Source organism: Rattus rattus, chromosome 9 (genome assembly GCF_011064425.1).
Source record: "Rattus rattus isolate New Zealand chromosome 9, Rrattus_CSIRO_v1, whole genome shotgun sequence".
Lineage (NCBI taxonomy): Eukaryota > Metazoa > Chordata > Mammalia > Rodentia > Muridae > Rattus > Rattus rattus.
In genome coordinates, this window is record NC_046162.1 from 10930018 (window position 1) to 10949006 (window position 18989).

Here is an 18989-nt window from a genome sequence, read left to right on the forward strand (position 1 = left end):
ACAGGGTTGAGAAGCGCGAGTTCAGCAATGGCCGCCGCTCCCTTCTAGGACAGGACCTGTCTGAAGAGAAAGGCAAGCCTTAGCTACACTTCTGAATGCTGTTCCATCCTGCACAGGAGGTCCTCTGGATCTTGCTGTGGCAACCTCACAAGACCAAAACCCTCCAATAGCACCACTACTCCCCTGCCTCGGTCTGTCCCCACCGCACACGCAGGTCCATTGTTGAACACTGTGCACCAAGTCAACTCCCAAACTCATAGCAGCTCCAGTGCCAAAGGAATTCCCTCTTAGCATCTTAGCAAGTTCTGCCGTGCCTGAGGACTCACTGCATTGCTCTCTCGTCTTCAGTTTGACTTACTGCTGCTGTGACCAGCACCACGTGACAAACTACAGACTATTCCTGAATGTACACTTGACTCAAGGATTGCGTTCTGACTCTGCCGGGCCAGACAACCGCAGCCGGCACTATTTAAACACAGAGCTGTAAGAAACATCTCACTCTGAGACCTTCTGAACAAGCTACCATTCTGTAGGTCAGAAATGATCAAATATTTGCCATTTCAATTAGTTCCACTTCATACCAAGCCAAGTCTTTCCCCCAGTATCACTGAGCCTGGGAAGGACCTGAAAAGAATTTAATATCATGACATTTAGCATCTAAAATGGCATTGAACACCTGCAGTAACACAAACCTCTCACTCGGGGAGCACAGACAAGGAAGAAAGGGCAGCTGTGCAGTTATAGCAGAGAACCACACTGGGAACCAGGCTGGGCTCTACTTTCCATTCCTCTCCCCAAACCTCCTTCCTGCTACAGCCTACAGCAGTGCTTCTCAACCTTAACGCTGTGAGCCTTCAATACAGTTCCTCCTGTGGTGGTGACCCCTACCCTTATAGTTACTTTTTAATTTATTTTTTATGGGATATTTTTATTTACATTTCAAATGTTTGTTATTCCCTCTCCTGGTTTCCAGTCCAAAAGCCCCCTAGCCCATCCCCCTCCCCCTTAAGTTACTTTCATTGTTACTTCACAACTGTAAATTTGCTACTACTATGAATTGTAATGTAAATATCTGCTTTCCACTGGTCTTAGATGACCCCTAAGAAAGGGTCATTGGACCCCACCCCCACCCCCCACCCTTACCTCCACCCCACAGGCCAAAAGTGAAACAAGTACTGTGGCCACCATCATCAGACTGCACAGTGCCATCAAATGGACTGTCATCCCAGCGTGTAGGCCAAACCAACAAGTGTGTTCGTTCCCATTATAAATGCCCCTTCTCAGTGCAGAAGCTAACAGAGTCTTAGAGCTCCCTCAGCCAGACCCTCCTGCCAGCACCCAGCAGGAGCGGAGATCCCCGAGTGAACAGCTGGTGTCTACTCTGACACCCAGGCCATCCCTACCTGGGAGCCATTCCTGTAGTGCCAGCCTGGCTTGGAGAATTGCCTGCCTCCTTTCAGTCCTGGCCTCGAATCCTCATTAGTCAAGGCGTCCCTAGCTGAGATAGTCTGCTGCTCACTTCGGAAGATCTCTGACAGACATCTCTATACCATTGTCTGTTCATCTTCTGTTGCTATAGCAGAATACTTGAGACTGGGTGATATATAGAGGAAAAGAAGGTTTTGCCTCATGGTGAAAAGTCTGAGAACAAGGTAAGGCCCTCTGCTACTTCAACTCAAGGAGGAGAGCAAGAAAGACAGGGAGGTATATGCAACTGAGAAAGGACTGAGACCCACAGCAAACTCATTCCTCAGCTGAGGTTGGGAGCTCCACCCGCACAGCCTGACCACCTCCCCACATGCTCCCACTGGGGAAATAGGGTCCCAACAAATGAACTCTGGGGAACAAACTCACACCATAGCAGCTGTCTTGACAAAGATTCCAAATGATGCCACCCAACCCAGCCAAACTCAGGCTGTGGGCAAAGCTGAACTCCTCAGTCTTGCCTAAAAGTTTATTACATTTTTTTTTTTTGAAAAAAGTATTTATTTACGTTTATTGTGTGTGCATGCATACGCATGCGTAGAAGTCAGAGAACAACTTATGGGAGCTGATTCTCTACTATGGGGGTCCTGGGGTTTTAACTCTGACCATGAGGTGTAGCTGCTTATATTCTCATGCTAATTAGGTTCCCCCAAAACTTGTTTGCAGTGTTCCACCCCCAGTTGATTCTGATTGGTAAACACTGATGCCGACAGCCAATGGCTGGGCAGGGAGACAGAGGTGGGACTTTAGGATTCCCAGGCAAGTGACTGAGGAAGGAATGCTGCCATGCCTGGGAAGGAAGAAAGATGCTGCAGTGAGAGACACTGGGCAGGGAGCATAGCCACCATGTAGGGGGTAGGGGGAGCAGTCGCACGAGGACCCCCCAACTGGGTCTAAGGCAGCAGAGATGGAATATTAGTAAGTAATAACTTGGGGATATCAGAGGGTAGATATGGAGGTTAGGAAATGGCCCAATAATTGAGCTATTTAAGGTATATAAAGGCTGTGTGTGGGGGTTGGGGATTTAGCTCAGCGGTAGACCCCTTGCCTAGCAAGCGCAAGGCCCTGGGTTCGATCCCCAGCTCCGAAAAAAAGAAGAAAAAAAAAAATAAGCTTCACACTTTTAAGAGACTTGTTAAGCCAGGTGCAGTGGGGCACCTTTAATTCCAGCTCTCCTGTGAGAAAGTTAGATGGATCTCTGTGAGTTCAAGGACGGCCTAGTCTAGAGATTGAATCCCAGGCCAGCCAAAACTTGACCTTGTCTTGAAACAAAACAAACAAAAAACAGAAAGAAGTGGGGAGATAGGAAGAACAAGGGTGGGTAAGAAGGTCAAAGTCAAGGACAGAGGGAAGAAAGAAGGGAGATAAGAAATCCACTTCATACTTCTATGAAATTGTCAAAGAATAAATTAAAAAATTAAAATTCCAAGTCCCTTCTAATACTCTACTGTCCCCTAGAAGATTCTGGCTCTAAAAGACCTAAATAAGACTAATGTGAGAAGAGACCCACTCAAGAAGCTGTATTAGGGCTGGGAATGACTTGGAGTTAGAGCCCACTTGCTGGAATGTGTGGGGCCCCAAAGTTCTTTGCCCAGCACTAGAGAAAGAAGCAGCAGTGATCACTTGTTTTTCCATTAAAACACACACAGACACACACAGACACACACACACACACACACACACACACACACACACACACACACACGAAATGCCTGGAGTCACATGGAAAGTTTTCCAACATCCATCATTCCTGAGAGCCAAAGCAAACATCTTCAAAGTTTATAATCCATTTCTGTTCTGTTTCCTTGCAGTCCACTTCCTACATCACTGTATGATGGACAGCTGTCATAAGCTGAATGGCAGGTGGGCAAGCACTGCCTGTATTCCCAAAGGGTAAGGGTTCCTCAGATGTGACATGAAATGAACATACCCCCATTGGACACTCCTCACAATCAACAAGGCCCATGAATTGCTCAGGCTGGGTAAGCCAGGCAAGAGCCTGGGGTCACAGAGAAGGGCATGGTTCCTAACTGGACCTTGAGTGTCAACAACCAGTCAAGGGAATTAAGAGCTTACTGCAATCCAGCTACACCATCCCTGGTTATAACTAATCCTCACAGTCAATGTGACTAGATTTAGAGTCAGTATGGAAACGCACCTCTCGGTGTACCTGTGAAGGTGTTTCCGAGTAAAGTAATTTAGGAGGGAATGCCCAACCTGAGGTGCACAATCTCATAAGCTGGAGTCCCAGACAGAGTTCAGCAACAGCACTGACCTCATTGAGTTCCCTGACTGGGGCGTGTGACAGGGCATAGCAGACAGGTGGCAGAGAACCCAGATCTGGGCAGTTCTGTCGCACGTGGAAAGGTAACTCTTCACCTGTTTAGAACTGCCCTGCTGTTTTGACGCCTCAGATGACTTTATTAGCTGTATATGTTGGCAGATGCCAGGAGGAAGGTGATGAAGACCGAGAGAAGGAAGTCGAGCCTTCTGAGTTGAGGTCTAATAAAGCTAGCATGTTTGGTACTGGAGAATGTTAGGGAGGAGCTCCAGAGAAAGACAGAGAATGTTCTGTGTCAGGCAAGCATACTGAGGATATGGCTACAAAGGGAGAAAAGGGAAAGATATGTTTGTGAATTAAAGCTCAAAAGAGAAACCAGCAGTGGAGACCTGGAAGCAGCTGCGAGACTGCTGTCTCACCATGACAGCCGGCATTCCCTCTGGAGGTGAAGCACGTCACAAGAACAGACAGTGAAGGTGGCTACCTGCAACCATGCATCTTGTAAATGACGCCAGAGCTTAGAAATGAGGAGGATACCCTATGGGAGAAGGTAAGGCTTTTAAAACCCCAGCTTCAAAATCAACCTGATCACTAAATGGGCACTACAGAGAGACAATGCTACATCATCACCCCTCAGTATTTGTGAGGGGCCATTCCCAGGATCCTGTGGTTGTAGAAATACATGACATTCTAGGCCCTCATATAGGCTGGTGTAGTGACTGTGTGTTACCTTTGCACAGCTTCCCGTGAACTTCAAATCTTCTCTGAATTGTTTATAATACCCACTAAATGTAAATGCTGGACAAACAGTTGTTACTGAGCATGCCTATGTTCAGTACAGATGCTTTGCTGGGAATAGAACTCAAGATCTTGCACAAATAAGCACACACTCTACCACTGAGCTGTATTCCCTGCCTTTCTAATATTTTTGTCTGCAGTTGAAGTCACAGATGTAGAGCCGGGTGATACAGAAGAGCTCAAGATGCTGGGCCCAACTCTAATCCTAACATATCCACAATGTCTAAGTGTCATGTTTAGACATGATCCCCAAGGCGCAGATGCCCTAGGACTTCTGGGAATTGAATGGATCAAATAGGCTGTGACCTTGTCAAAGCACTGATCACTAATGGTAGCACTATTGGGAGATCACAGAAACCTTAGGCAGCAGGGCCTAGTTGGAGAATGGAGATCACTGGGGCAGCCTTTGAAGGATGCACCGAGCCCCTTGTCCCTTCTCAGGGACCTTTCTGCTTCCCAGCTCAGGTGTGAGCAGCTTGTACCACCATGCCCCAGATACAGCCACTGGAAACTTACCTCTGAAGCCACCAGCCAAAGTGTTCTCCTCTTTTAGAATCCTTCTCCTGGAAAGCCTGTCACAGGAACCGTAACACTGACAAACCCACTGCCTGGCACACTGTTATTTCCCCTCTCTGGGTCTGTTTTATCATCAGAAAAGGCATGATGCTACTGCATTTAGGTTGTCCCAAAGATGCAGAAACAACACAGAAGCCAAGCAGCAGCCAGTGATGGCCAGTATCTCCGTGCCTCATCACAAGTGACAGCTGGGATGGAAGGAGTCAGATTTTTCAGAACGTGTGTGTGTGTACCTGGTACCTAACAGAGGAGAGGATACCAGATCCCCTGGTACTGAAGTTATAGGCATATATATGAGTCACCTGACCTAGGTGCTGGGAATCAAACTTGGGTCCTCTGAAAAAGCACTAAGTGTTTTAAACTGCTGAGCCATCTCTCCAGCCCAGGAATTAACTTTTTTAATTATACTAACCAACAATATCTTTGAAAAGAATGTACTGTGTGTGTGTGTGTGTGTGTGTGTGTGTGTGTGTGTGTGTGTGTGTAGGTAGGTAGGCACACACTTGCCATGGCAAGCATGTGGAGATAGAAGGACAATTTTGAGAATTTGTTCTCTCTTTTTTAGCATTTGGATTCCTGGGATCAAATTCAGGTCATCAGGGGTCACAAGCCAGAGTGCTGAGCCTTCTCGACAGCAAAAAATTAAGCTAAGATTTCACATAAGGGGCTGGGGATTTAGCTCAGTGGTAGGGCGCTTGCCTAGCAAGAGCAAGGCCCTGGCAAGGCCCTGGGTTCGGTCCCCAGCTCCGAAAAAAAAGAAAAGAAAAGAAAAAAAAAAAGATTTCACATATGAGGGCTGGAGAGATGGCTCAGTGGTTAAGAGCACTGACTGCTCTTCCAGAGGTCCTGAGTTCAATTCCCAGCAACCACATGGAGGCTCACAACCATCTGTAATGGGATCTGATGTCCTCTTCTGGTGTGTCTGAAAACAGCTACACTGAACTTACATATAATAAATAAATAAATCTTTTAAAAAAAGAAAGATTTCACATAAGAAAAGGAGCAGCGGGGCTGAAGAGATGGCTCAGCAGTTAAGAGCACTAACTATTCTTCCAGAGGTCCTGAGTTCAAATCCCAGTATCTCACAACCATCTGTAATGGGATCCGGTGCCCTCTGGTGTGTCTGAAGACTCATATACAATAAATAAATAAATAAATAAATAAATAAATAAATAAATAAATAAATTGTTAGAAAGGAAGGAAGAAAAGAAAAGAAAAGAAAAGAAAAGAAAAGAGTGCAGCTGTTACATAGGAACATATTCATCTGATGTGTTCAGATGCCCCTCAGGAAATGTACTCTATCAACTCCTACAAATGGTGTTGTACTCAAAGATGAAGAAAAGTAAATACACATGCATGTACACACACATTACACAGACAGGACACCCTGGTCAGGATGGGATAAGCACTTGTTAATTAACTCTGCACACCAGGCCAGGACTCAGAACAAGTACTAGACAGAAGCTTCGAGTTCACAAGACTCACCAGTTTGTAACTGCTTCCTGTAGTCTATTTGTTTTTTGAGACATGGCTTCACATAGCCCAAACTGGTTTTGAACTTGCAATCTAGCCAAAATAACTTAAACTAAAAATCCTCCCGCCTCCACCTCCCACAGGCTGGGATCGCCACGCCCGGCTCTCCTGTTATTCTTTTAAAGTAACGTTTACTGAAAACACAACTTCTGTGATCACGCCTGTGATGCCTGCACTAGGGTAATAGGACAGAGGAGACAGAGTTCTGGCCAAGCAAGTGCTCTCCAAGCAAACGCTCTGCTCCCATCTGTAGAGCTAGGTTGGAATCTGAAATTACCATCATGAATTTACAATCCTTCAGGCCGTTCTGAGGCAGGGAGACCTTAAGTTCCAGAATGAGGACCCCTGTTCTGACGAAGGGTATCCTTTATCAGACCTTGAGGGATAAACACCATCAGTTAACACTATGTAAGTACAATGTCAAAACACAACCCACACTCTAAAGTCTGGCAGGCTCAACAGGCCTGGGCAACACGGCGAAGGTACAAGTTCAAGGCCACACTGAGCTATATAGCAAGACCTTATCATAAAAGGAACACGAGGACTAGCAGGGACCTAGGGCAATGCTCAGCAGTTAAGAGCACTTGTTTTTCTTACAGAGGACCAGGATTCAGTTCCCAGCACCAACATGCGGCTCATAATCATTCTTAACTCTAGTTCGGTCAACTCTCTTCTGACCTCTGAAAACAACAGGCACACACACATGATACACATGTATACATGAAGGTAAAACATTCATATAGAATAAATAAATCTAAATAAATTAATTTTCAAAGATTTAAAATAAATAAATAAAACAAGGGCTGAAAGATGGCTTAGCTAGTAAAGGTGCTCGCCACCAAGTCTGACAACACAAGTTCAATACCCAGAACCCACTGTGGAAGGAGAGGACTGACTCCTACAAATGGTCTTCAGTGCACACATACTACATACTCTAAATAAATAAGTAAAAAGAAACAACCCTTCACCCTCAAAGCTCACAGGCATGGAGATGTTGTGGACACTGAACACCTACTACAGGGCGTTGGGATACAGGATCTTTCCAGAACACTGTCTAGGTGCTATGGCTGTGCATGAAGAAATCTGCTAAGCTCAGCTGTGGGGATGGGCTACTCAAGCATTTCCAGACAGCTCCCTGGGTGTGTGGGGAGCACAAGGCATTCCTGGGCCCAGGAGGCCAGCATTAGAGATAAGGAGGGACAAGCCGTCAGCTGTGCAGATGCATCAACAATCAATACAGCCAAGTACACATGTGGGCTCCGCGCTGGCAGTAGGAGGGCAGAAGACAGAGGAGAGATGCAGCAAGACACGAGGTGCACAGCTTGTTGGATGCTCAGTGGAGCAGAGGGAAACTGAGTAAGGAGAGAGGAAGGCAGCACTGACCGTGCACTGGCAGGGAGAGAGGAAGGCAGCACTGACCGTGCACTGGCAGGGAGAGAGGAAGGCAGCACTGACCGTGCACTGGCAGGGAGAGAGGAGGCAGCACTGACCGTGCACTGGCAGGGAGAGAGGACGGCAGCACTGACCGTGCACTGGCAGGGAGAGAGGACGGCAGCACTGACCGTGCACTGGCAGGGAGAGAGGACGGCAGCACTGACCGTGCACTGGCAGGGAGAGAGGAAGGCAGCACTGACCGTGCACTGGCAGGGAGAGAGAGAGGAAGGCAGCACTGACCGTGCACTGGCAGGGAGAGAGGAAGGCAGCACTGACCGTGCACTGGCAGGGAGAGAGGAAGGCAGCACTGACCGTGCACTGGCAGGGAGAGAGGAAGGCAGCACTGACCGTGCACTGGCAGGGAGAGAGGAAGGCAGCACTGACCGTGCACTGGCAGGGAGAGAGGAAGGCAGCACTTACCGTGCACTGGCAGGGAGAGAGGAAGGCACTGACCGTGCACTGGCAGGGGAGAGAGAGGGACGGCAGCACTGACCCGTGCACTGGCAGGGGAGAGAGAGGAAGGCAGCACTGATGCGGCACTGGCAGGGAGAGAGAGAGACCGCACGGAGAGGACGTAGCACTGATCGTGGCACTGGCAGGGAGAGAGAGAGGAAGCGCAGCACTGACCGTGCACTGGCAGGGGAGAGAGGAAGGCAGCACTGACCGTGCACTGGCAGGGAGAGAGGAAGGCAGCACTGACCGTGCACTGGCAGGGAGAGCGGAAGGCAGCACTGACCGTACACTGGCAGGGAGAGAGGGAGGCAGCACTGACCGTGCACTGGCAGGGGAGAGAGGAGGCAGCACTGACCATGCACTGGCAGGGAGAGAGAGACCGGAAGGGACTGACCGTGCACTGGCAGGGAGAGAGGAAGGCCGTGCACTGGCAGGGAGGAGGAGGCAGCACTGACCGTGCACTGGCAGGGAGAGAGAGGAAGGCAGACCCCGTGCACTGGCAGGGGAGAGAGGAAGGTGCACTGACCGTGCACTGGCAGGGAGAGAGGGAGGCAGCACTGACCGTGCACTGGCAGGGAGAGAGGTAGGCAAGCACTGACCGTGCACTGGCAGGGAGAGAGGACGGCAGCACTGACCGTGCACTGGCAGGGAGAGAGGAAGGCAGCACTGACCGTGCACTGGCAGGGAGAGAGGACGGCAGCACTGACCGTGCACTGGCAGGGAGAGAGGACGGCAGCACTGACCGTGCACTGGCAGGGAGAGAGGACGGCAGCACTGACCGTGCACTGGCCTCTGTGCATGGCTCCTGCTGGCAGGTTTCACAGAGAAAGGAGGAGACAACAACGGGAAAGGGGAAGCCAGGCTCCCAGGACAATGGGAAAGGGGAAGCCAGGCTCCCAGGATGGGGTTAGAACTTACCAGGCAGGATGAGGGCTAAGGAAGAATGTCCTCTGGCCTGTTCCTGGGCCACAGGGCATGTGACATCACAGAGCAATTCCAGGAAGACTGGACACCTGTGACCTCAGCTGGGCCACGTGCATGCAACCAGCCAACATGAGAAATGTGGACAGTGTGTTAGCCTCTCCTGGGCCACACATAAGCTTAAGCCACCGATAAGCTTAAGGGCTCTCTCACCGTAAAAGGGACACGTGGTAAAGTATATTAAATATATTGAACAAATATCAGTTAACATTAAAATCCTGTTGTTATCCTGAAAGCACTCATGGTCAGACCTTGGTGACTTTGGGGGTGGGGAGTGAGTTTTCTCTGTAATCGTTTCACATCAATGTGTAATCATATGCTTCTATAACTCGTCACTGCCATGGCATATGTATGTCTACTACAAACATTTCTATCACATTTTACTATGTCTGTCTGTCTGTGCCCACAGGTGCACACATGCCATGGCAGATGCGTGTCAGTCAGAGGACAATCTGCAGGAGTGGATTCTCTCCTTCCACCTTGTGGGTCCTTAGGATGTGTCATCTGGGGTGTGGCAGGTGCCTTTACCTGCTGAGCCACCTCATGGGCCCTACATGCAGAAGTTTTAAATTGCTACATATGCATGCACTTCCTACTTAAAGGAAATTCTATGAATACCATTTTTTGCTTCTTTGATATGTGTATGGAGTTAGAAATTGAGCACAAGGTCTCATATATGCTAGAATTGTGGTCTAATACCAGGCTATTTTTGTTGTTATTCTTGTTGCTGGTGGGGGTGGGGGAGGTAGAGGGAGTGGGGGGGAGGGGGAGGGGGGCGATTTGTTTTGGTTTGGTTTGTGTGACAGGGGCTAAGCTGCCTATGTTGGCCTTGAACTCACAACAGAGCTGAGACACCAGCCCTGGTTTGAACATCACTCCATCTTACAGATGTGCTATACCTGATCACCTATTTTCTAATCACTGAATATTTAGGTTTCTGAGTTTTCCCAACTGTAAGTCATCATGGAGATAACTTTATATAGAAAGGTCCTTCGAGTAGAACAGGCTTCTAGAAGGAGAAGATAGGAAATTAGAAGCATATCAATAGGCGCATATCAATAGGCGGTGCTACTCATCCGCAGTGGAAGCTGTCACTGTCCCTCCTGGCTGCAGAGACAGACACAGCAGCATCTATTTCTTGGCACGTTTTCCTTAATGGTGAAAAGGTTTTGAAAATGACCTATTAGCTAGGCATGGTGACACATGTCTGCAGACCCAGGGCTGGGAGAGCTAAGGCAGCAGGAGGCTGAATCCATTGACAGTAGAGGGGAAGGGTGAGATGGGTCCACGGGTAAAGACACTTGCCACTTAAGCCTGTCCACCTGAGTCTGACCACCCCACATGCCAATGAAAGGAGAGAACCAGCTCCCGGAAGCTGTCCTCTGACTTCCACACATGTACTGTGCTCATGAGCACTTGCACTCACACACACTGTAATAAATTTTTAGAAGAATTTTTTTTTAAAAGAACAGCATGGGCTACGTAGTAAAACTAAATAAAAGATTTAAGAAGGGAGGAGGAGGACAAAGGAGTGACCCACTCACCTGCTGTCCGAGTCTGAGGCGATCTCCTTTCTCCCTCCAAAGCGGATCTGGCACTGCAGAGAGAGAGACTGCTGAGGCGGGCTGACGGCTGAAATGGCAGACATCACAGAGCAGCCTCAGGGCTTCAGATACATACGGCAGGGACAGAAGCCAGAAGGGCCTTGGAAAAGTCAGATGGCACAGGCCCTGGTGCTTCACAGAGGTAAGAAGCCAGCACAGCATCCTCAGGTCTCCCTCTTCACTCCAAGAAGTGAGTGAACTGGGCAGACAGGAATGCAGGCACCTACAGCTACTCAGAAAGTGGCTGCGGCGGCGGCAGCAGCAGCAGCAGCAACAGCAGCAGCAGCAGCAGCTGGATACCCAGCTCTTGCTGATGGCCTGAGAACTTCTATGCCTCTGTGCTGGTGAGCCGCAAAGGGGGCAAACTGTGTCAAAGGGTGAGTGTGTGACAGCTGCCTGGGGGAGCCTTCAGACCAGTGGACTCAGTGCTGAGTAGTTCTGCCAGGCTGAGTGGATGGGGAAGCCACCTTTCACAAAACAGACCTATAAAGCTTGCCCTGACCATCTTCAGCCATAAAGTGCCCCAACCTTCACCATCACCCATTGCCTTTCATTGTTGTTGCTCTGAGCTGGCCTCCCTCTGTAGCCCTGACCGAATGCACAGTGGTCCTTCTGCCTCAGCTTCCCAAGAGCTGAGATCACGTGTGTACACCAGGACACTATTCAGGGTAAAGACGAAGAGTCTCTGCTTATGGATAGCAGACTTACATGATACATAGATTTAGGTTAAAAATTACATATAGTCTAAAAAAGACACTGTTATCCGGACACAGTACACACCACACATACTTTTTAATTATAGGTAAATGATAGCTATATCAATAAATATCAATAAAGCTGGCTGTTATATACGATAAATATAACAGTTCAACTCATCAAAATAACTCAGCAGCTCTGAGCAGAAGCCCCCGTTTGTGTCCAAGTGCCCCATGGAAGCCACTGGATCCACTTCCCTGCCCTGCCCCTTCCTTCATTCTCCAGATTAAACACAAACCAAACTCCGCCCATGTTAACAATGCAGTTCTCCCAGCATCCCTGTGCAGAGGAAAAGCCAGAGTCCAGGGAAAAGGAGGACTGTCTTAGGTTTAAGAACACCTTGACCAAAAGCAACTTGGGAAGAAAGGGTTTGCTTCATCCTATGCCTCCTCATCACCGTGCCTCATGGAGGAAGGCAGGGCAGGAAGTGAAGCAGCAGCCATGGAGGAGCACTGCTCACTGGCCTACTCCACATGTCCTGCCCTAGGGTGCCATCTGCCCACTGTGAGCTTGGCCCATTCACCACATCAGGCTCCCTCAAGTTTTGGGCAGACACTGGATTCTCTGAGCCCACTTCAACATTTAACCCACAACCTGTTAAACTATCTCCCTCCTTACAATGACGTAGAAACAAATATCAATATTCTCTTCCTAAAGAGGGGCTCGTTAAATTCTCAGGTTTGGATCCAGTCCTCCTGCTTACTGTGACAGCTTAAGTGAGTTGCTGATCTTGGAGTCTCAGTGCCTTGATCTCTACAGTGAAAACAATCACAGGAACTCCTCCAGCAAGTGCTGAAAGACTTCACTGAAAGCACTCACAGAGAGCCAGGCACAAGGTGGGCACGTGATGGCAGCAAACATTACAGTGTCGGACAAGCCAGCACCACAGCCAGCATCAACAGCTGCTGCGGCCTAGCCAGACGCCAGCACAGCTGCTAGCAATGTAAGCTCCTGGGTGTGGCCTTGGGCCTCAGGTCTTGTGTTGGCACTTTTAGGGTCCTAAATGCAAGCCAGCACCTCTTAAGGGCTGCCCTAACCAAATCTGCTGGGAACCAAACTCTGCAATGAAGACAGTCAGTCTGAAGGATGGAGTCCCCTGAAAACTCTGGACCCCCACACCAAAGACTTCCTTCCCTGCTCTGTCATTCCCTAAGGAGAAGTCTGCTCAGCCATTCTCAACTACATCTGGACATGGTGGTATATACCTGTAATGTAGGATGGGAGGCTGAAGCAAGAGTTCAAGGCCAGCCTGGACAACCTGGTGGTAACACCCAGTCCCAAAACAAGCAAACACACAAAACCATTCCGGACACAAAATAAGCCTGTGCACATAAAAGGGCAGAGCTGACTTTGGACACTCACACAAAAGGCTGTGCTGTGCATCCTTACCTGCTTCACTGCATCCAGCAGCCGCTCCAGCAGGAACTGCCTTCTGTCATCGTTCTGCAGCCCTAAAATGCAATGGGGTTTAATTACTTCTCTCTGACAATCAGACTCTAAGACTTTCTGACATGGATGCTGAGCACAGTGGTGCACGCCTTTAATCCCAGCACTCCCCAGGAAGAGGCAGAAGGATTTCTGCAAGTTTGAGGTCGCCTGGTTTACAAAGCTAGCAAGGTCCAGGATATCCAGGACTGAAAGACCCTATCTTTAATTTAAAAAAAAAAAAAAAAAAAGTTTCTGACATCTGACATGATAGAGTATGGCTATCCATAAACATCTTTAACAAAATCAGTAGCCAGGCCAGGCACCAGCAATCTATGGCAATGATCGCAATGTGCTCCATTAGAGGAAAACAGTTTCCCCAGACTTAATGAGTGTGTCCTGAACGGTCTCCATTTCTCTGCTGTGATCCTACTGGTACTGCAGGAGATTCAACAGTGTCTACTCACTGGGTGCCATTAGCAACACACATAAAACCAAGTTGACTTCACACATTGTCAAATGTATCCTGGAGAGTAGGGATTCCCCTTGACACCCAGAAGTATAAAATAGCATCTAAGTCCCCAGGACGGCAAGCCCTGTTCTTAGACAGTCTTAGTTCCTTTCCCTGCCTAGCTGCTACCCTTCTCAGTAGCCAAGGCTGACCTTACAGAGTCAGTCAGGGATGTCTAGGGATGTGGCCCAGTTGGTAGAAAGCTTGTCTATTATGCATGGAGCCCTGGGTTCAGCACTTCATGAACCAGAATGGTAGGCACACTTGTAATGCCGGTCTTGGACGGCAGACACAGGATGATGGGGTGTTCAAGTTCATCCTCAGCTACACGGGGAATTGAAGGTCACTCTGGATTACGTGAGACCTTGTCTCAAAAATAAACAAGCACCAATAGCTTGGCCGATGAGAATCAGGCGGGAGTGTGCTTGAAGGCTCTGGTAGGTTGCGCTTTGTGAAAGGGAAGGAAGGGCCTCACACCTTCCTCCACCCTCATGCCTGAGTCTTAAGCATTTGGATGGAACAGAGCACCCTTTGCCCATTAAATGACATACCTGGAGGAAAAGCCAAGAGAATCACAAAGGTGCCCTCCTGGGTGCGCTGAGCTGCTAAGCCAATACCACAAATAACCCTCACCAGTCAAAAACCACACAGGTCCAAGCCCACATAGGCGCTTGAGTTATTTTTTTGCAGTCAAATAAATTCCCAAATAATTCCCACAAGAACAAAACACACACAGAATTTTTATTAAAAAGGTCTGCCGAAGAGGACCTTTAGCAACAGACAGCCCACGAACAGACGTATAGATGACCGTAAGAGACAGGGTGGCACCTCAAGGAAGTGAAGTCTGTGGATGACAATGCCCCAACCACAGAGCAGGCGCTCTGAACAGGGATGGAGTTGCTCACCAGGGCTTCTGTCCTGAGACACAGCAGGAGGAGTGTGAGAGAGCTGGGAGTGAAACGGTGTGGAGTCATCTTCTCATGGAGCTAACATGTGCTAGGAAGGGTCAGTGTGTGAGCACACTGAGAGAAACAATGAGAGGACAGAAAAAGTCAGAGGCCAGCACAGCGTAGGGGCTCTCTGCACAGCTGACACGTGAGCTGAGGCCTTTATAAAGAAAAGCAGCGGCCATGGAAACACATGGAAGGGCCGTTCCAGGCAGAGCAAGCGGTTAGTGGAGAGGCTGAGGCAAGACAAGCTCAGCTGCTGTCTTCCAGGCCTAGAGGACAAGGGATAGGACCGTAAGACAGGACTAGAAGTCTACGGGATGGGGGTGGGCAGGAGGACCATCCGACAGACTGGCACAGCAGCCAGCCACAGAGGGTCCTTCCCAGAAGTGTACAGGCTGAGAATCTGCTTTCCCTGGACACTAAGTGTGCAAGTGTGAATTTGATGGACAGCATTGCCCTCCGAAGCCTGTGCTAGAGTCACATCAAGATGGCCGCCTTCCTCCGGCCTTGAGGTGAAACAGAGACACTCAAGACAACAAGTCCTTTTTCTGGACGAGCCTTTGATAAGGTCAAGCCTACACCAGGCAAACGAGCGTCTGGCAGCACAGTTCATGGCAGTGCAGAGGCCCCACACACCCGCTTCACACAGTGCACACCCTCCCAGCTGTGTTTCTCTTCTCCACAGCTCTCTCAGCAGAAGGGTTTGCCTCTGCCCCCTCCAACACTGAAACCAAAGGAAAGTATGGCTTTCTTCCTTCCTTTTCCAAGTTCTAGACCTTATAATTCCTCAACACTGGGCATCAACAACTAGAAACGACAGCTTCACCCTAAAAATGCTTCTACTGGTTTTTTTTCTCATAACAGAAATTTATGAGGCTAAAAAACAATAAAAAACAAATAAAAAGAAAGAAAAACGTCTCTACCATCTCACTAGACAGCATTCTACTAGTCAGCTACTACTACTGTGTGCACTTGGGGTAGGCATGTATATTTGTGCATGTTCAGGTACACGTATGTGCCTATGCATTAGGACATCAAAGGTCAACCTAGGGCTGGAGAGATGGCTCAGTGGTTAAGAGCACTGACTGCTCTTCCAGAGGTCCTGAGTTCAAATCCCAGCAACCACAGGAGGCTCACAACCATCTGTAATGGGATCTGATGCCCTCTTCTGGTGTATCTGAGGACAGCTACAGTGTACTCATATCTACTTGGGTTTGCTTATTTGTTGTTCATTGTTTTGAGCAGGGTCTCTCACTGGACTTAGCACTTAGCACTAAGTCAGATTGGCCACCCAGTGAGTGCCAGGGATCCACCGATTGCTGTCTCCCATGTACTTAGGTTATGAGCATTCTTCACCATTCCTGGCTTTTCCCGTGGTGCTAGCTGGGTATCTGAACTCAGGTCCTCATGCGCCCTGTGAAAACATGCCTGAAGCTGAACAGGTCTAAGCTGAGAGGCTCGCTCCCTGGCTCTGGTCTCTGAGGCATGAATCTCAGTGAGGCACCTGTGGCCATCCGAGGCCTGAGAAGATACAGGAGAGTCTCCAACAGGACAAACAGGTGACTCCAAGGCCACTTATCAGCAGCGGGAAGTAGAGAGAGGCCCCTGGCTGCGAAAGGAGTAACGTTCAGCAGGGAAGTCACAAGACATAAGTCCTCATCCTAGCCAGGCCACTTGCTGGCCATGTGACAGGGCAGTCATTTCCCCTCTCTAGACACTGGTTCCTGCATGATACTGTAAGCACTAGCCCTACAGTATCCAAACAGAAGGATCCTGCACAGACTGGCAGGCAGCAACAGAAGGTGTTTCCTCACCTTCTACAGTAACAAACCACACACACACACACACACACACACACACACACACACACACACACACACACACACACCCCAGAGCCCAAAAGAGACCTCCAGCTCCCAGCATCACAACCACACAGGAAGAATATCAAGTTAATACTACCCCAAGTCACAACTGTTGGCCAGGTCAATAAATGACCAGTCTACACCATCCTTGACCAAGAAGGGGAAAGAGCTCACTCAGGAGACAGAACTAAGGCTGGGGGAGAAGAACTTACATTGTTACCACATCTGTCTGCAACACACCTGTAACCATAGCCCATGACAAACCCTGAGCCATTGCTCAGTTACAGTCCAGAGGTGAACCCTGGTCTTCCAGCCACCTCCAGGGACAACTTCAGCTAACAGCAGCTTGGCTTGTGATGGAACACTTTTCCTGGTTTTCCTGGGTTCCATGCCCAGCACCCCAGAGAATGCCCCCAAGACTCCACACATGATATCACACGGTCATGTGAAATGCCAAAACCCAGTTCAAATGGCACCCTGTGGCCTTCCCTTGTCCCTGTCCTTTAAGGTTTAATGTCCCGTTTAGATTCCTGATAGATCCAAACCATGTCCTACTGCCACCTTGGTGACAAGAATGAGAAAGTGGGGACTTGAGCTATCCTCCTCAAGCTGGGAAAGAGCAGACAGATAAACCCAGACAGACTTTGGAGCTTAAAGATGGAACAACTTCTGTGGACACAGGGTTTCCTTTAGGTGATGAACACGTTTTCAGAACAGGACAGAGGTGCTACTCACACATTATAAATGGTACTGATTGCTCAACCTAAAGCGATAGCTAACTGTGTATCATACTAGTAAAATATTGTAATGGGAAGGCCTGCCACAGATAGGTACTAGCAAAAAACCAAAAACCAAACAAACAATTTCAATGCAATCAAACAACTACAGGAGGATTGCTCCCAAGGAAGGAGCACCAAGCTGCACCCTGAATCCCTCTTACATGTATCTAGTTTCCTAGAGAGAGCACCTGTCTCTCTGGTGGCCAGGGTCCCCATGGAAAGCACGCAGTGCTCAAGTATAAGGGTTCAGGAACAGTTGAGGGGCCTTACTCAGGAGTAGGTGTCAGTAACCCTCACACCTAGGGTTGATTCCCCTCCCAAGGGCAAGCAGCAGGAGATGGAATCGTCTTTCTGGAGATGTGGTCTCATCTAGCCCAGGCTGGGCAGAGGATGATCCTGGTCCCCATTCTACCTGTAGCACGCTGGGTCAGCAGGCTTGATGTGTCCCCTGCAGGCTAGGCCAGCACTCCCCAGTGACATACATCCCCAGACCCCTGAAGACTTCTTGCTGACTTGTTTGTTTGCTTGCTTGTCTGTTTTGAACACAGGGGCACTGGCTAGCGTGAAACTCACAGAGACTCCTGCTGCCTCTGCTTCCCCTGTGCTGGGATTAAAGGCATAGGCCACCATAGTTGGCTCTTACTCCTTATCTTTGTTTTTTGTCGTCATGAATTGGAGAAGCTGGGCGTGGTGGTGCACATTTAAGTCAGTAAACTATCCCAGGGGGATTGCCAAGAATTTGGGGTCAGCCTGAGCTACACAGTGAGTCCTAAGCCAGCTAGAGCTACATGGAAACACCCTGTCCCGTCCTGTCCCATCCCCTCCCCTCCCCCTCTTCCCTCCTCTGTAGTGTAGGAGCAAATAGAGACCAAGCATGCTGCTGAAGAGCTTGAAGTGCCCCAGGCAATCCTAGGAGTCAAATGGGCAACAACTGAAAGACTAAGATCTAAAGCTATGTTGGGGGGCTGGAGAGATGGCTCAGCGGTTAAGAGCAATGACTGCTCTTCCAGAGATCCTGAGTTCAAATCCCAGCAACCACATGGTAGCTCACAACCATCTATAATGGGATCTGATACCCTCTTCTGGTGTGTCTGAAGACAGCTACAGTGTACTTATATATAATAAATAAATAAATAAATAAATAAATAAATAAATAAATAAATAAATAAATACTTTAAAAAGAAAGGAAAAAACAAAAAACAAACCTTTGTACCTCTCTTTGTCCAGCTTGCTTCTTTTTGTCACAGATCTAAGAGTGAGTCCTAATGACCACTAATACTAGCCTATCTTCCAACATAAATCCAAAACTCTTCAATTTCTCCTCAATCAGATTTTTAGGACAAGGGCAAAAAGCAAACAACATCCTTTGCCAAAATAGCATACACACACACACACACACACACACGTGCGCGCGCAATCTCTAGGTCACTTACTAATATTCTTTCCCTCTGAAACTTCTGAAGCCGGGACCTACAGTTCGAATCACTCTCAGCACATGGTCTTCCATGCTCCTACTAGGATGGCCCAGGAAGGCCCATTTAAAGCACTCAACTGCTCTTCT

The 18989-nt window shown here is 48.7% G+C and overlaps 1 protein-coding gene across 3 annotated transcripts in view; it reads right to left on the reverse strand.

Moving 5' to 3' along the window:
- The window catches only part of Snx29 (sorting nexin 29), a 405066-nt gene that overhangs the window by 375314 nt on the left and 10763 nt on the right, over positions 1 to 18989 (reverse strand). For 2 of the 3 annotated variants that reach the window (XR_004389065.1, XM_032912855.1), the window contains exons 2-3: positions 13291 to 13352; positions 11086 to 11138 (exon numbers count right to left, since the gene is read on the reverse strand). Coding sequence is in view for 1 of the 3 variants with exons in the window: in XM_032912855.1 (XP_032768746.1) it covers positions 11086 to 11138; positions 13291 to 13352 (115 nt within the window). In the remaining 2 variants the exon portion in view is untranslated. Of the gene's footprint in view, positions 1 to 11085; positions 11139 to 13290; positions 13353 to 18989 lie in introns of those variants that run through there. The other variant, XM_032912856.1, reaches the window with a different exon arrangement.